This window comes from Protopterus annectens, chromosome 9.part0, assembly GCF_019279795.1.
Source record: "Protopterus annectens isolate FY-2018-M chromosome 9.part0, PAN1.0, whole genome shotgun sequence".
NCBI lineage: Eukaryota > Metazoa > Chordata > Ceratodontiformes > Protopteridae > Protopterus > Protopterus annectens.
This window is the reverse complement of record NC_056743.1, coordinates 1,749,899,731-1,749,917,591: the sequence shown is the minus strand read 5'-3', so window position 1 is coordinate 1,749,917,591 and position 17,861 is coordinate 1,749,899,731. Positions and strand designations below refer to the sequence as shown.

At 39.3% G+C, this 17,861-nt stretch overlaps 1 protein-coding gene across 1 annotated transcript in view; it reads left to right on the top strand.

The window, feature by feature from the left end:
• KANK2 (KN motif and ankyrin repeat domains 2) overlaps positions 1-17,861 on the top strand; it is a 1,503,136-nt gene that overhangs the window by 1,226,256 nt on the left and 259,019 nt on the right. The window contains exon 4 of the mRNA XM_044082338.1: positions 9,138-9,242. Coding sequence (XP_043938273.1) covers positions 9,206-9,242 — 37 coding nt within the window. The 5' untranslated portion in view covers positions 9,138-9,205. The remainder of the gene's footprint in view (positions 1-9,137; positions 9,243-17,861) is intronic.

Here is a 17,861-nt window from a genome sequence, read left to right as displayed (position 1 = left end):
AATGCAGTCTCACAATGAAAACTTAGCATTAAAACTTCTCTGCCCTTGAAACTCACATTCATTGAAACAGCATTGAAACCCACATTCAAATAAAATACATTTTGCCAGTGGCAGATAAAGATTAATTCTGGGCTGTTTTCGAATCATAGGCCCCTTGCATATGAAACATACATGTGCTCTTTGATACACCTTCCTCATTGTACTAAAAATTATATTCCTTGTACAATACAGTACACTTGTTAGAGGGTGTTTTAAATTTGTTTTGAACATTTTTCCAGTAAGCAATGAAACAAAACATATGCACCCATAATGGCAAAACTGCCCAGTTGAGAACATTTATCATAAAAAAGTCTACTCAGACTTCCACAGTCCACCATTATTAGTAAATATACACAATTCTACAGTCCACCATTATTAGTAAATATGCACAATTCCACAGTCCACCATTATTAGTAAATATGCACAATTCTACAGTCCACCATTATCAGTAAATATGCACAATTCTACAGTGCACCTTTATCAGTAAATATGCACAATTCTACAGTCCATATTCAGTGAATTCAGTTCTTGCCATAGCTGTCAACCTTAGCACAAAAACCTGGACGAAGCCAATAATGGGGAATACAGTCCCAAAAATAGGGACAAATTTAAAATATTCATCTTATAAACTTAGAAAATTGCTAGAAAAAAGGTTGTGCTACTATGTATTCTGAAGAACATGAAGTTTGAAATTCAAATGCCGGTCAATTTTACTGCGGACAGAACAAAACAATTTTCAGCAGAGACGAGGGATTAATACTGCAGACACGTCTTTGTAAAATGGCAGGGCATCAGAGCAAATCCACACAAACACAGAGAGGAGATGCAGACTCCACACAGAAGCCACCCCAACCAAGAATCAAACCAGAAAACCTATAGCTGTGAGGCAACAATACTACCACTGCACCATCAAATCTGCAAGGAATTAAACATTCAGAAACCTGAAGTCTGAAATTCAAATGCCTGTCAATTTTACTGCGGACAGAACAAAACAATTTTCAGCAGAGATGCAGGGATTAATACTGCAGACACGTCTTTGTAAAATGGCAGGGCACCAGAGCAAATCCACACAAATACAGGGAGGAGATGCAGACAGAAGCCACCCCAACCAAGAATCAAACCAGAAAACCTATAGTTGTGAGGTAACAATACTATCACTGCACCATCAATTATACAAGGAATTAAACATTCAGAAACCTGAAGTCTGAAATTCAAATGCCTGTCAATTTTACTGCGGACAGAACAAAACAATTTTCAGCAGAGACGAGGGATTAAAACTGCAGACACATCTTTGTAAAATGGCAGGGCACCAGAGCAAATCCACACAAACACAGGCAGGAGATGCAGACTCCAAACAGAAGCCACCCCAACCAAGAATCAAACCAGAAAACCTATAGCTGTGAGGCAACAATACTACCACTGCACCATCAATTATGCAAGGAATTAAACATTCAGAAACCTGAAGTCTGAAATTCAAATGCCTGTCAATTTTACTGCGGACAGAACAAAACCAATTTTCAGCAGGGATTAAAACTGCAGACACGTCTTTGTAAAATGGCAGGGCACCAGAGCAAATCCACACAAACACATGGAGGAGATGCAGACTCCACACAGAAGCCACCCCAACCAAGAATCAAACCAGAAAACCTATAGCTGTGAGGCAACAATACTACCACTGCACCATCAAATGCAAGGAATTAAACATTCAGAAACCCTTAAGTCTGAAATTCAAATGCCTGTCAATTTTATTTAACATTTTTAATCAGGACAGTCTGACTTGGAACAAATAAACAATTTTCAGCAGAGGCCCAGGAAGAAATAATGCAGACATGTCTTTGTAACATGGGAGGGCACAAAAGCAAACCCACACAAACACAGGGAGAAGATACAGACCCCACAAAGAAGGAACCCCAGCCAAGAATCAAACCCAAGAACCTGCAGCTGTGAGGCAACAATGCTACTACTACACCATCAAATATCAAGCATTGCAACATTTACAAACCACAGATATTATGAGGAACAGATCAGATCGAATATGAGGTAAAAATCTGAAATTTTTTTACAAATGGTGGTGGGTAGGGAACTCAAGTCTTTAACACCTGCATACAGGGTACAGGGTTCAAGCCTGAGGCATTCCCTACCACACCACCATAAGCACCTGGGGCATTTTCACACACACACACACACACCAGTAAAGCACAAGCACCATACACACACCAGTAAAGCACAAGCACCATACACACACCAGTAAAGCACAAGCACCATACACACACCAGTAAAGCACAAGCACCATACACAAACTCCAGTAAAGCACAAGCACCATACACAAAAAAAGCACAAACTCAATAAAAATAAACATTGTAAATTAAAAGGCACCTTACCTGAATGAATACATCCAGAGTTAACGTACATACATCCTTCCCGCGCAATACTGAAGACCCGCGAGATCCCAATGCTCCCTGCTGCTCCTCTTGCAGTCCGGACGCGTCCCATAATCCTGGCGGGTCTGTGCACTTTACAGTGCACAGACGTCTCCTTGTGTCCCCCTATGGGGACTGCCTTGAGCATGCGCATAGACCAATAAGTCGGGACTCGGTCTATGTGCATGCGTGAAGTCCGCGAATTTTAAAAAAAATATTTTTTTTTATTTTTCATTTTTTTTTTCTTTCTTTTTTTATTTTTGAGGGGGCTGCAGTCCGGCAGCCCTATGCCACGAGCCGCCCCTGTATATATATATATATATATATATATATATATATATATATGTATGTATCTTGTATGTAGATATACGTATGAGTTTATCATGAAAGGTAGAAAAGTCAAAAGAGAGAATCACAAATGGTAAAACAAAAATGAGTGAATCAGAAAACACTGAATGACTTGGAGTAAATCCCAAAACATTGAATACTACTTTCCCACCAAAACCCCCTGTATCAGTAAACCACACTTGCAAAACTGAGATAAAGTGTCACCCCACTGAGCCATTTTATTCATGCGTGCTAACCCTAACTGTAACCCTATCCCTTTCCTTAACAGTACCTCTACAAAATAGGTTCATAGGTTGTTACTAGGCTAAAGACCACAGGGCCCTTACAAGCCTCACTGAGCATCCCAAACCATTTGGGTCTTAAGTAATATGGGTGTGTTTATGATGGTTGGCCATGTTAATAGGAAGGCAACTAAGGGGTTTGTGGGGGGAGTATTAGGGGTGTTGGTTAGGATAATACTTTTCTTATTGACAGCCTCTGTCCATAAGGCACATGGGGGTCAGACTGGGTGTAAATTTACCATCCAGTTCTCAAAGTTTGGTTTGAATAAGGTCAGGGATGAGAAAGAGGGCACATAGTACAGACAACACAAAACATGCACAACAGTGACTTTATCCCCTTACATAACCCTTACGCTAACCCTTACATACAGGGCACATAGTACAGACAACACAAAACATGCACAACAGTGACTTTATCCCCTTAGATGACCCCTACTCTAACCCTTACATGCAAACACTTTCATATTTGCAATTTATAACACAGTCTTCACAAGCACTACTTTTTCATTCAAACATTAATCTTCCTGCTCACTCCTACTTTCCTATGCTATATAAAACTAAAGTCATCCATATGTTGTTGTTTTTCTTACTTTCCTATGCAATATAAAACTAAAGTCATCCATATGTTGTTGTTTTTCTTTCGGCTTTTCCCGGTTAGGGGTTGTCACAGCAGAACTCTGGTCCGCTAATGATTGGCAGTCAATTTTTATGGTGCCAAGGTGCCAGCCCGATGCCCAACCTTCAACGAAGGCACGCTCATTCACGCAAGTCTTTCGAATGCCACTCGACTGTGGGGGGAGGACATGCAGACTCCACACAGAAGGTGCTCCAGCTGAAAATTGAACAGGAGAACCTCTTGCTGTGAGGCGACAATGCTACTGCATACATATGTGATTCACTTAAATGGACATTCGCTCATTTGTGCATTCTTTCTTTTGTAGTCACAACATTTTTTCTACCTAATGTGATTCTGCCTTTGGACTTGCATCTATATATATATATATATCTATATCTATATCTATCTATCTATATATATATATATATATATATATATAGATATATAGATATTTTAATAAATCTATTATATGTATATATATATATATATATATATATATATATATATATATATATATATATATATACACACATACATTTGCAGAATGTGAGTGTGGTGTATGTGTGTGTAACTTGAAGTATGAAGAAATAAAATAGTATAGACTGTTGATATCAAAGCATTTCATTCTCATACATAACTTTCAACTGTATACATGTAGCCCATCTGAAGGGCAGGATATTTTTAAATATGTGGCTCTGATTGCAGAGTTCTGACATGTGCAGATGATAATACTGGGATACTGTAATAATGGCCACACATGAGAAGAATAGTAAGGTGAGCATGAAGTCTTCTAAACAGTAAATGTTTAAACCAGCAGGTTTGTACCTCACTTGGCAGGAGAATCTTATTGAGCCAAATTATATATTAGTTTAACGCTGCTGGGTATTCAGTTTCAATAAGGAGAGCTGACAGAGTGCAACCAGTAAGAACCAATGAAACAAACCTTTGCTCATGTCTTATTGCTTGGTTACAATTTTGACTTGGTACTTAACTGAGACATATTAGAGAGTTTTTTTTATTTTTTTGTACATGTAAGTCGTGTGATTCCCTTGCCAAATTTAGAAAGTACCTTTACATTGGTAGTCCTGTTACTGTTAATAATATTTTTAAAATGTTCTACAGCCATACCCATGCCTCTCAACCTGGAAACATAAAAAATCTAGACAAAGGCCCATGCAAAATAAGTACAAATCTGTACGCTGATTAACATAAAATTTACATAGATAATTATGTGACCCCCACCCACTCCAGTGGAATTGTGAGATACCAACTTTCAAAAACAAAATCCTAAGGTTCATCTTCTCCTTTCCCAGTGATCATCATTGCTACACATTTCAAAAAAAATGGTTACCATTTACTAGAGGGTCTGGGGCCATATTTTGGTTGCCTTTTCTTCAGTTTTTGGTAACTTGCAGTGTGGTCTTTGTGGTAAAACTAGGGCATTTAATAGTAGGCAATATTCTAATCTTAACCAAAGAATATTATAGTTTGCCAGGCCCTCCAAAAGTCATTCTCCATGGCCTACTGATCAGTGGCATAGCTTGAGTTTGTGCCGCCCAGAGCTGTCTTTGAGTTTGTCACCCTTCCTCCCTCACAAAGTCATGGTTGAATGGGGTCCCCCTATATACAGCCCTTCCCTCCTGCAGCCATTCCAGTGTCCCATTACTTGGCTATTTCACCCCATTTACCATAAACACTAATGTGCATACTGCTTTACGTCTACAATGATTTGGATTTTATTTAAAACTTTTATTTTTTACATTTTACAGCACAAACACTAATAGACATCTGCTAAACAAAGCAATGCAGTCTCACAATGAAAATAGGCTTAGCATTAAAACTTCTCTGCCCTTAAAACTCACATTCATTGAAACAGAGTTGAAACCCACATTCAAAGAAAATGCATTTGGCCAGCGATTTGAAAATAGGATACAACATGATTTTGAAAGAACTGAGGCCTACAACATGGCACTCTACTTTTCAGATCAGTTGCTACAGGTTAGCTGTGTGACAGACATCTTTCTGTGCACACATGATAAACAAACATAAAAAAACATGCTTGGAAAGATACAGAACATTGATGTGTCCCAGACAGTCACAACTCCCTAAGTATTACATAAGATTATGGCCAGGTGGAACTCCAATCATAATAATTCGATATTCACCTTTAATCAGGTGCATTTCTTGAATGTATTTCTTAAAAGCACATCTTGGTAAAGATTAGAAGTCATGATCTTCTGTGTCAAAGATGAAAACAATTGGTTTAACCGACAAGAGCTTATCGAAGGTAAACACTAAGCTTGCCTATACAAATCTATGCACAGGCAAAGATCACTGCATTTAATATTAATGCAGCCTACAACACAGCTTCACCAACATTGACAAAGCAAATGAAATGTATTTATTTTCCACTGCGTAAAGCAATAGTTTAACTGCAAAAACCTACAGTCACACAGAGTTAAGAGCAAGAGCTGGACTGTAGTGGGAGAAAAGCTAGTATGCTTGACAGAAAACAAGCAAAAAACCAACCTGTTAATGTTTTGACTGTTACTGTAATCTGCTTCACAGAAATGTTTTAAAAATATATTTCAAACATAGTTGAACTCAAACAGATACAGAACTCCTGTAGCTTTTTAAAAGCAAAATTATACAAAAAACAGCTTCTTACTTGCAACTCACAAAATACAGCCACCTTTAAACTTCCCTCCCAAATCACCCGATTGACTCTACTTATCAAACATTTTTTCCCTCTGGTTTCTAACATAGCATCCTCTCTTTGCTTGCGTTTACTACAAGAAATCAGCATTCATTCCACTTTATTTTGACCCTTCCTTGTCTGTAGGTAAAAACAACTATAAACTTTAATAATCACAAAGCCAAAAACTGAAATTTTCTCCAGAGAAAATCGGGAGTCTCCACCCACTGATACTTCATATTTTGAAAGGCAGAGGCTCCATACGCATGCTAGAGAAAGCACCTTATGTGCACTTCCTACTTTTACTAAGTGTAATAAGTTTTAATTGCAGATGCCTTAGTTTGTGTCCAGAGGTAGAGGCACCATAGCTCTCAACCTTTTACCCCAAGAACAGGAACATTTAAAAATATTAGTACTACTGAACTGAGACTCTGACAGAATAAGAAAATCTGAACATGCATTTTCTGAAGTAAAAAGTGTATTCCTCTAATTATTGTCATTAAGTGTGTAATCTGCTAACTTTTCTTCCAAAATCTCCATTTTTTTAAGAGGAACAGAGGAAAGTTTGGTGCCAAAATCAGGGACACCTGAGAGGTATGACCGGCACTTTTCCACATGCTTATAATGCACTTTTCCGTACATTAAAAACAATACCCTGGCAGGGAGAATAAACTGCTCCACAATGTAGAAAGGGTGCTTGAGAGAAAGACACTACCACCATGCTTGTGCCAGTGCAAACTAGGTCTTACCCAGCAATCAGTCTTTGCTCGACTCAGTCCAGTTGCATTGCATACCATCCAGAAATTATGTCATCCAACCAATGCCGTGCTGACATTTATTTTATTATTTTATTATTTAACATTTGTTGACCGGGAAAGTTTAAAAGAAGAGGTCAAAGAAACATGAATGTGTTCTGTTTATGTTGCTTGGAACTGTGACTTTTCCAACATCCAGTACCAGTAATAATAAATAAAATGTAAATATATACATATTTTTTTCAAAAGATGTGCAAAGTTCGTGAATCAGAAAGTAATCAGATTATAAAACTTAAACAGTTTCTGTTTGAGTGTAGTTCTTTGCTATACTTTGATTTTCACCCCGTGTCCTCCAGGTTTTGTGGTGATCACATGATACAGGTGTGTGGTTAAATATAATTATAAAATTGGTGCTACTGCTAAGTCTCTGTATGCCCTACATTTTATACTGTGTTATTAGTCATCTGGCGGGGGTGTAGCTAACAGATTAGACTGAGAAATTGTGCACTAAATTTGAAGACTGCCATAGACTAGTAGCAACAGTATTCTTGCCTTGTACTCCAGACTCCTTTGCTGTTTCTTCTTTTCTTTGCATTTCCAAAGCTCAGCATTAATTACAACACCAGGGGTCCAGGGAAGAAATAGCCAGGGAATTGTTATGACTAGGCTTGTATAGGCCCTAGGGCCGATAGCCTAGTTCCAACCTATAAACCTAAAAGAAAATGTGTTATTTTACAGTTATCAAATTGGTCTTAGTGGTAAAAGACATAGCACTTTCTACACAGTTGTCTCGTCTCTTTCATTTATTTGTTTTTTAAATGAGTAAGTGAGGTGTCCATTCCAACCACGACTGTAAAAAGTAAATAGTATTCGGTTATCTATTTAAGTCATTTAAAGAATCGAGGAGAAGCAAGGGCCTATCCTAGTAGTTATGGGTCTATATTACAATGTCGAACTCACAGGAGTAAGAACACTGTAATATCGAACCCAAATGTTCGGAACACGGAAATAGCGAAGCCACGGAACATCGATTTTTTTACCCAGGGAAAAAATTGGTGGGCCATTTTTGTGGCTTTGCTATTCCCTCTCCTGTGGTGCAATCTCAGAGTTGCTATATTTAAGTAGGGGTGTGTGTGGGAGGGTGAAGCCCCCCACATTAGATTAAGTTTAAAGTGTACATGTTTTTTTTTTTTTGTACCGGAACAGTGTTTTCATACTTTTTGGGTTTCGAACTTTACAGTTTGATATTGCATCATTTGGACTCCTGTGAGTTCTGCAATGTAATATAGACCTGTAGTTACTGAGTGCAGGGTGTGAAATCTTATTGTGATGCTGAACCAACATGGTTCTGGTGCTCTTGTTTGCATACCAAAATCAGGATTTAAAGGGGCCAGTCGGGAATTCGTGACACCCTATTATTTTGAGCCCAAAACTGGGAAGTACCATGGAATTCAGTACAGTTGAGAGGTATGGTCATGCCTTTTGTTTTTGAAACCGTGGTGGTTTGACTTGGCAGCATGTAAGCTGCTAAAGGGTGATGCACAACATATACAACTAAAAGGGCATTTTGGTACTATTACCATCAGTTGTATTAATTTCATCTGACTCTGAGCAAGTCCAATGATCTCCTTATACTTTTGTGCTTTGTAAATTTCCGACTTTTACACCAAGTACAAATGAGAAACATTAAATCTATACATGATAACTTAGTCAGTTTGCAAGCGAGTGTTACAGAAGTGCCTGAGACTAGACTGGAACTTATTGTGTGCCATCAGTTAACCGCTCTTTGTTATTTAAGAGTGCCAGACATTTTTTGCATCTTTTTGGTTTTGCTGGTTTGCTTTTATGTTCTTATTTTTTGTAAGCTGTAAGGGACATATAAAGTATCACCACTTAATTCATTACAGGTGCTGTGGAACTTATCATTTGAAATGTTATTTCTTGTTCATTTTCAATAAGCAAATGTTTTCCTTTGGATTTCAGGTTTTGTGCTCAGTACAACCTTTTTCTGTCATTCTCAGAGAGGTCTGGTGAAGAGCTGAAGGGTAAAGATGGCTCAGGTTCTGCATATGGAAACTGGCTTCCCAGGTATGTTTGTATTTTGTTTTCGGTCAGCAATACATGGAAAACATCTGCATCAGTGTATCTAATTATATGTGAAGCATTTCTCTGATTCTTCTTTTTGAATTGTTTCACCATTCTTTTTCACCATTTTTCACCATTCTTTTTCACGTTTCATGTAGAAAACGCTTTCTTATAAAATGGTTCTGCGTACAGTCTTATAGCCTTCCCAGCTCTTTCTATGCATTCATGTCTACTTTTTTATTTCCTGATACAACTATGTAGGTGTGCATCTGTTAGCACCACAAGGGTCCTAAGTGTATAGGTTGCACCTGCCAAGAGTGCAAATTTGCACATTCATATCTTATTTCCCCTATGGTATGGATTTGGGGTTACACAAATTGAGTGCTCTGACGTGGGACCTTCTGGTAATATTTTGATGCCCACCTGCTATGACTTTGAAAGTTGAGAGGATAACAGGTATGAGAGGAAGGGGCAACTGAGCATCAGGGGATAGAGAGTCATGCCGATGTTTCACATGGAGAAGGTGCTAGACACGGAAATAGTGCATTGCATATTAGGCTGGAATTGTTGCCTTGTGCTGGTAAGGGTTGAAAAAAAATGGAAAAAGCATTATATTGTAAGCCAGCGATTAGGGTATGAACTGTGGGTGTTTGGGTAAACTCTTGCGGAAGGACATGGAATTAGTGCCCACTGACTATTCAACTGCATAAGAAGTGTGAGTACACCATCCTGGTGACCAGCTATTCTTTGATGGACATTGTGATAGCAACTGCAGTACAGAAATCCTGAATGTGTATTTTGCCCATAGAGAAGTGGGAATTAAGGCACTAACTGAAGGCAGAAAGATACCTACCAGTGTATGATGCCTGCTAACTTCCTGTTTCATCCGTGAAGTGCTAACTCTTCAGCTTTAATATGTGGATAAAGAGGAAGTACCTCTTGGGAAAATTACTCCACACACAGAAATCTGAGTAAAAACTAGATCCTTTTGGAAAGAGGTGAACAGAGGACAGGCATAAGAGTTGGGTGTGGATAAATCTGAATTGAATATGGAAGGAAAATGGCACAATGCAGCAGATGACTCCATTGAACATGATAGCTTATGTGGACCAATGAAGCTGAGGTAATATTACTTGTTCACTGCTAGTCAGAGCTAGATCCTGCACAAGGGGACCTAAACAGATGCCTAGGGCCCGTATTGACTGGGGGGACCTGTCTCTTGCATAAAGAAAGGACAGCCCACTTTTGTTTTGTAATGCAATTCCCAGAAAACCTCAACATTTTCTTCAACCATGAGTACTGAGCAGGTGTGTGTGTGTGTGTGTGTCTGTGTGTGTGCATGCATGCGTGCATGTGCTAATTAGGAGCATCGCCTAGTTAAGTGACTTTGCTCTGAGCCAAACCCTAATTTTAATCATTGGTAAGCATGTGCCTTAAACCTCCACACCAAGTGCCAGGTCTCCTTTAATTTTATTAATTTTTTTTTTTTTTTTTGTAAATGAGGATTATAGTCTGTCAATGTCAGTCATAGAGGTTCACGATTATGTTGTTAAGTATCAGTGATAAAAAAGTAGCATACTTACTTTTGGTGCAGAATGCTGTGGGCTCTCTTTTTACACCAGGTAGACTGACTGCTGATATGCACCATTTTTTTTACTATAACAGACAATTTATTCTTCGAGGGTAGCTGACACTGAATTTATAGATGAAGGACTGAAATGCAAAGTTGTTTGCCAGCAGCAACATTTTCATTAGTTACAGTTCTATTTAATGTGGAATTATTGAGACATCTTTTACTTCTGCATAGATTATGCACATTGACTGATTCTGGAAGATTATAATGACTGCAGTTTGAGTGGCCTTTTATGGTTGACATGTTCTGAAATGAGTAATTTTGTCATTATTGGTTCATACGTTTTGTTTCAATGTTTACAAAAAAATGTTAAAAACTACCAATTTAAAACACATTGTAATATGTTGTGCTGTATTAAATAAGGAATGCAAGTGAATATATTAAGGAAGAGGAATTAAAGAGCACATGAATTTATGCATGGTTCTAAAAATTTGTGCAAGGGCCCATGGTTTGAAAACAGCCCAATGATACTCTTAATCTGCCACTGGCCAAATGCATTTTCCACGAATGTGAGTTTCAATGCATTTTCACTGAATGTGAGTTTCAAGAGCAGAGATATTTACTGTTGCTCATGCTAAGTTTGTTTTCATTATGAAACTATTGTTTTGTTTAGCAAATGACTATCAGTGTTTATGATAGGAAGCTGAAATAAACTCAGTGGCATGTGCTATAAGTGCCTAATGCTATAGTGTGATGTACTAGTTAGGTAGGAGTTCTAATCCCAGACATGGCAACTGTGAGACTCTGTGTGTGTTTGCGTGTTTGTCTGTCTGTGTAGGTATCAATGCTTTGGGTGGGAGGTTAGCATAATGGTTAAAGTGTTTACCTTGCAGACGCAAGGTGCAGGGTTTGATTCTCAAATGGGGTAATTAGCTAGGCTTAAAATGACCCACTCAGGCAATTAGCCTAGTACTAATCTATGAACCTATAAAAGTTTTAAATTAAAACCAGATCTACAAAGGACCAGACACAAAGACGTATATACGTGGAGGTGCTCACATGTAACTTATCCAAACCTCAAAGCCTCTCAGGCACAGTCCTCAGAAACTCCACATGCACACAAGACAATTCCCTTCACAACACATAAAGCCACATCTCATTATGTCTCAACTGCCACACCCATAAGGCAAAACACTCCACGAACTAATATTATGGTCATGGGAGACTCCATTGTGAGACACACTGATGTCCCTCTTACCAGGCAGGATAAGAAGGTTAAAGTTAGTTGCCTGTCGGGGCAGGATCTACCAGATCATGCAAGCACTCAGGTCACTTACCCCCAAGTACCATTATGTCTCTGTCATACTCCATCTTGGAATGAATGACCTGAGATGTACCTCCTTGGACTATACGAAGAGAGACATGCTTGAGCTGTCAGGGTATGTGTCACAAGCTGGTATGAGCCTAGCACTGGGAAGTATTCTACCAACACCAAAGATGATGCAACAATACCAAAAGAAAGTGATCAGCTTTAGCAATTGGCTTAGCTACTGGTGCCAATCTAAAACTAAAGGGGTCCAGTATTGCGGGCCTGAGAGAACATGTTTGGCAGTCCACACTGCTTTGCCAGGGATGGTCTTCACCTGTCACCATTAGCCTTTCAGATAATGGTCAAAACATTACCATCCCCTATAGTGCCTTTTTTAGGCATTGCCAAACAGACAAACCTTCCAACATAGCAAAAGCTACTCAGGACAAGCTAAAGGTGTTACTGCTCAATACTAGGAGTCTCAACAAGGAACTGCACTTGCTAGAAATGCTCCTTATCCTGGAGAATGCTGACGCCTGTTCAGTTATTGGAACATAGTTCAGAGCCATGGAAAGCACTTCAGCTGTGCATGGGTATAATGCCTTTCATACATTCCATTCACCCACTGAACATTAAAGAACAAAAGGCAGAAGTGTATCTGTTTATATTTATAGGATAAGCACACTTCAAGGCTGTTCAAACAAAACAATATGCTCAAGCTACTTCATGCCCAACTAACTATGGGAAAAAAATACATTACCATATCCTTGCATACTACAGGTCCTCCACAATGAACCAGGAAACCCATACATTGTACCCAAAGTTACTAAAATCACTAACCATTCAGCCCAATACCATACTCATGGCTGATCTTGACTACCCCTCTATTAACTGGGAGGCATACATGGCTACAAACACTCAGGTCCAACGATTTCTTGACTTTGTAAAGTCACATGCTCTAGGGCAGCTAGTCTGCACCTCTACTTAGGGTAGAGCTATCCTAGATCTGGCACTGCAAATATGGGTGAGTACTGCACCCTCCCCAAGTGTAATGACTTTACTAGTAAGATCAGATCACAAAGTGGTCTCCCTTGAAATGAAGGTAAAACTAGACCCTCCACCTAATTCCAAAAAATTTAAGAACTTTTCCAAGGCAAGCTGCATCCTATTACGTGACAGCATAGCTAATTTCCAAGCTCCCCCAAACCCAGAAAACACAGAAGCCTATGCAGAGACATACACTAAAGCCTTGTACGACCATATAAACAACTGCATAAAAATGGCAGTATTGAACTGAAATAAGCCCAGATCAAGTTGCAAAAACAAGGCCCCATGGTAGACCCCTGTTATTAATGGGTTGTACAACAAAAGAAAAATATTCTGTCAAGAAGAATATGCTCAACAGGACAAAAAGTCCCTCATTAATCTAATCAAGCAAATCAAGGAACTAGACAAGACTCAGAAAGCAGACTTTGAGGCAAAACTAACCTCCAAAGCTAAGGATGACCAGAAGGCATTTTTCAGTTATGTCTGCAAGCTTAAGGGTATCACCCAACAATGTGCAAAATTAGTTGTGGACAGTATCACCTATACTCAGCCAGAAGATATAGCAAATTTTCTGGCTGATACGTTCAGCTCATATTTCATCTCCTCATTACCCCCAGTTCTCCTCCCAAAAATGCCCTCCATTAATCCATCGCCAATTATCACCAATGAATAGGTTGCTAGTGCGCTGTCTGAATCTAAAAACACGGCTTCAAAGGGGCTTGACGATATACCTGGTTGCCTCTTAAATGGCTTGAATCAGTACCTGTCAGGCCTGTTATCTATTTGCCCACAGTCTCTGGACTGACTTTGTCCCACTAGAGTGGAGGACAACAACAATCATCCCTCTGCACAAAGGGAGACCATCAACTGACCCAGGTAATTACAGACCCATAAGTTTGATTAGCCTTATATGTAAGTCCATGGGAAGAATAATAATGGACCTGATAAATAATAACACAGGAAACCAAACCCTGGAGCCAACCCAGTTCATCTTTGTCAAGGTCAGGTCATGCCTACTAAATCTAGTGGACTTTTTTGAAAAAGTCACTAGGGACATGGATGAAGGTAAAACAGTGCATACCACCTGCCTTGACCTAGCTAAGACATCTGACACAATTCCAAACTCGGGTATTATCAATAAACTCACAACAGTGGGCATAAATCCCTATGTCACCAGATGAATAGCCAGCTGGCTCACAGACAGGATATGTGGTTAAATTGGGTGAATCCATATACAGCATGAGGCCAGTTACTAGTGGTGTGTCACAGAACTCAGTGCTGGGACCACTCCTGTTTGGAATATAGTTCCTCTGAGGTTAAAGCTAATGTGGAAGAATCCTGGATGACAAAGTTTGCCAATGGCTTCAAGCTGGGAGCAGTCATTGAATCCCCCAGTGATGTACACAGCCTTCAGAAGGGCCTAAATCAGACAAAATGATTGGGTGACTAAAATTTAATGCCAAAAAGTGCATTGTCATATGTTTTGGGAAACCAAAGATCCCTGCAAATTACAACATTGATAGCACACCCCTAAGAGTAGACTCAAAAGTGGGAGATAAAGGTACACAGATAGACAGTAGCCTGAACTTTGACCACCATCCGTTCACAGTGATGAGGAAGTCATTCTATGTGGCATAGTATATAAATAAAGGCATGGTATCCAGATCCAAGGAAGTTCTAGTCCCACTGTACTCAGCCCACATTAGACCAATAATCGACTACAATGCGTTGTTTGTCACGCACTTGACTAGGCACTTACAACAGCTGGAGCGACCCTAGAGGTTCCTCACAAAGAAAATACAGGGTGTTAACATGTCCTATAGACTAAAAGCCCTATTCCTTTACAGTCTCCTACCGACTATTAAGGGGTGACCTATGCCTAACCTACAAGGCACTCATAAATTCAGCCCTGATGGAGCTGCTAAACATCAGCAAGAGAAACAACAAAAGGGTCACCCAATCTAGGGATCTAAACCTAGTCAGTGACTCAAACAAAACATGCTGCAGAGACAGATATATGTCACAGAGATTGCCCCTTCTTCGGAACAGGCTTCCTATTCACGTTAAACAGAGCCTTTCCCTGGCCCTGTTCAAATGCAGTTTGGCTCAATGGATAGGGAATTGCAAATTCACACCAGGAGTAATCCCTATGTCCCTTATGGCCATGGTGATGGCCAATCTGTAAAATACTCAGTTCATATGCCCAAACCTCTGCCATCTTCTTGCCCCTAGGGACCATGTATTGGGTTATACTGGCTAGGCTTGTAAGGGCCGTTCACTTAATAATCCCCTATGAACATATGAACCAAATATTTGTAATCATTGTAGAAGTAAAGAAGAAACTAGTTTGCACACGGACAAGTTTGAGCAATGTTTATTGTCACTGGGGAGAGATAGCCAAGTAATGGGACACTAAAATGTCTGAGGGCGGCTGGCTGCAGGAGGTGGTCCTTGATCCATTACCCTGCCTTGGACCCTCATTTGACCATACAAGTAAAAGAAGACAAACTGTTGTACACGCCACTTTCCTTTGCTAAGTAGGTTTTCTTGTACTTGATGGAAGTGTTTGTAAAGCATTTTATTAATTAGGTAAGTGTGTTGATTAGAAGGGACTCAGGTTATGAACAGTAGACATGGTAGCTGCAATTAAGCAACACTACAGAGTACAGTAAAGTAATGCATGCCATATTGGGTAGTTGCACATTACATTTATTTAATTTACATACCCTCTTAGCTTCACATATTTTCACACTGTGTTGGCTCACATTGTCGGTCACCATTACGACACCTTCTTAACACAGAGGAACAATGTCTTATTTATTCATTTATTTGAATTTATTAATGGGAATGGAGCAATCATTGCAAATGACAAACACCAGTTTCAGCATGGGAGAGAATATTACCGAAGAATAATGCAATTTGGCAATTACAAAGAGATTCAAAATAAAATATGTACTGAGCTCCTCATTCCACCACGGGGACTGAACCCAGTAACCCTGTGAAGAAATTTTAGGGGTGCTTGTTTCATAAGGTTTTCTTTCTTGTCACTTCCAAAGGATTTAATCATAAGTGAGGATGAAGATATGGAGTGACCGGTAAAACCACAGTCCACTACAATGCCTGCAGTACTGCCCCTGCTGTCCATCTCCTACTCTGTCTTCTGGGTCCTCCTGCTGTCACTCATGAATTGGGCCCCGAGAAGCTTAAACTCCTCTATTTGTAATTGTTTCTCCTCCTTCATCTGCACAGAGGAAGCCACACTTTTCTGGCAGAGAATGATGCCTTTGATTTGAGGTACTGATTTTCAACTTGATCATTTCACACTCAGTAATGAATGACTCTTGTGGAAACCAGTGATCATTGTTACCTGAGATGTCCATAAACTGGGATTTCTCAAAGCATCATATACACCTCTCCTACCTAAAATTATATCCATGAAAATTATAAAAAGAATGAGAGAGACAACATACACACAAACACACACATACATCTCACTTTAATGGAGTCTTATATTTACCTTAAACATGCTCAGTTTAACAGTGAGACTGAGAATATAGTTCCTATTCTGCAAATGCAGGGGTAAAAGGGCACGTATCAGCACCCCAGGAATGGTTGCAGCACCCCCACAGGATATTCCTGGGCTTCCAGGTGTACACATTTTCTAGGCCTACAAAACACATGCAGACTGTACTGGGAAACTCCCATCACCCCTCCTTTATCTATTCAGGCATGATGAAGGAAACTGGAAAGGTAACTCAGGGAGAGTTATTAGTTTGATCCTGAGTGGGAACCAAGTGCACTTTAGTCAAACACCAATGTTAGTAATTAGCCTGGACTGCAAAAAGTATTTGATGTTAGTAACCAATATGCTGAGGACTAGTAACAGGTATTTATTATTGTTAAAATGCCTGACACTTTTGTTGATTTAAGGCACTTTTTTATAATAAAATGCAACAGACGGGACAGCTTTAGAGCGAAATGCAATACTGTGATCAACTGAATGAAATGAAAGTTACTTGGTAATTTGGTTGATGAACATAATTCAAATGGTGGAGTGAACAAAACATTTTATGAAATGTTGTAATTCAGACATATCTCAAATAAACACTTGGCCCCTTCCTGTGCAAAAATATAACCTTGAACAGTGGACTGAGGAATAATGAACAACAAACTGTTGGTGAATTAATGTGGAAAACAAAACAAGTAAGAAATAATCAAACAGTAATACATTCTGCTTAGTTAATTAAACGTGATTAAATTCAAAAGAGCAATTACATAAATACTGAATGAGTAGATACTTAAGCTGACAACATTGCAAGAGTAAAGGCAAGCAAGGTGTTAATCCAATGCCCTGATGCCCTTATGTGCCAATGATAAACTCCTAGTCAGTGGCACCAATGGGTCCTGTTACCCCATGTTTAAGTTTTAGGTCAGGAAACCTTGACCACAGCTTGTTATCTGTCTTACACTCATTTTGGATGGTAACTCATAGTTGGGTAGCCTAATAGCTTAGAGTCTAGTTTCGGGGGGGGGGGGGGGTGGTCAGCTGGATGAATATGTCATGTTGATAGAAAAGTTCCTGTATGGCTGGCAGCAACTTGTGATGATAATGCATGATGAGTCCCTTTTCTATGGGTTAGTGTTTTTTGTCTCCACCTGGTAACTAAAGAATCATTTTAGATATCCCTCCACA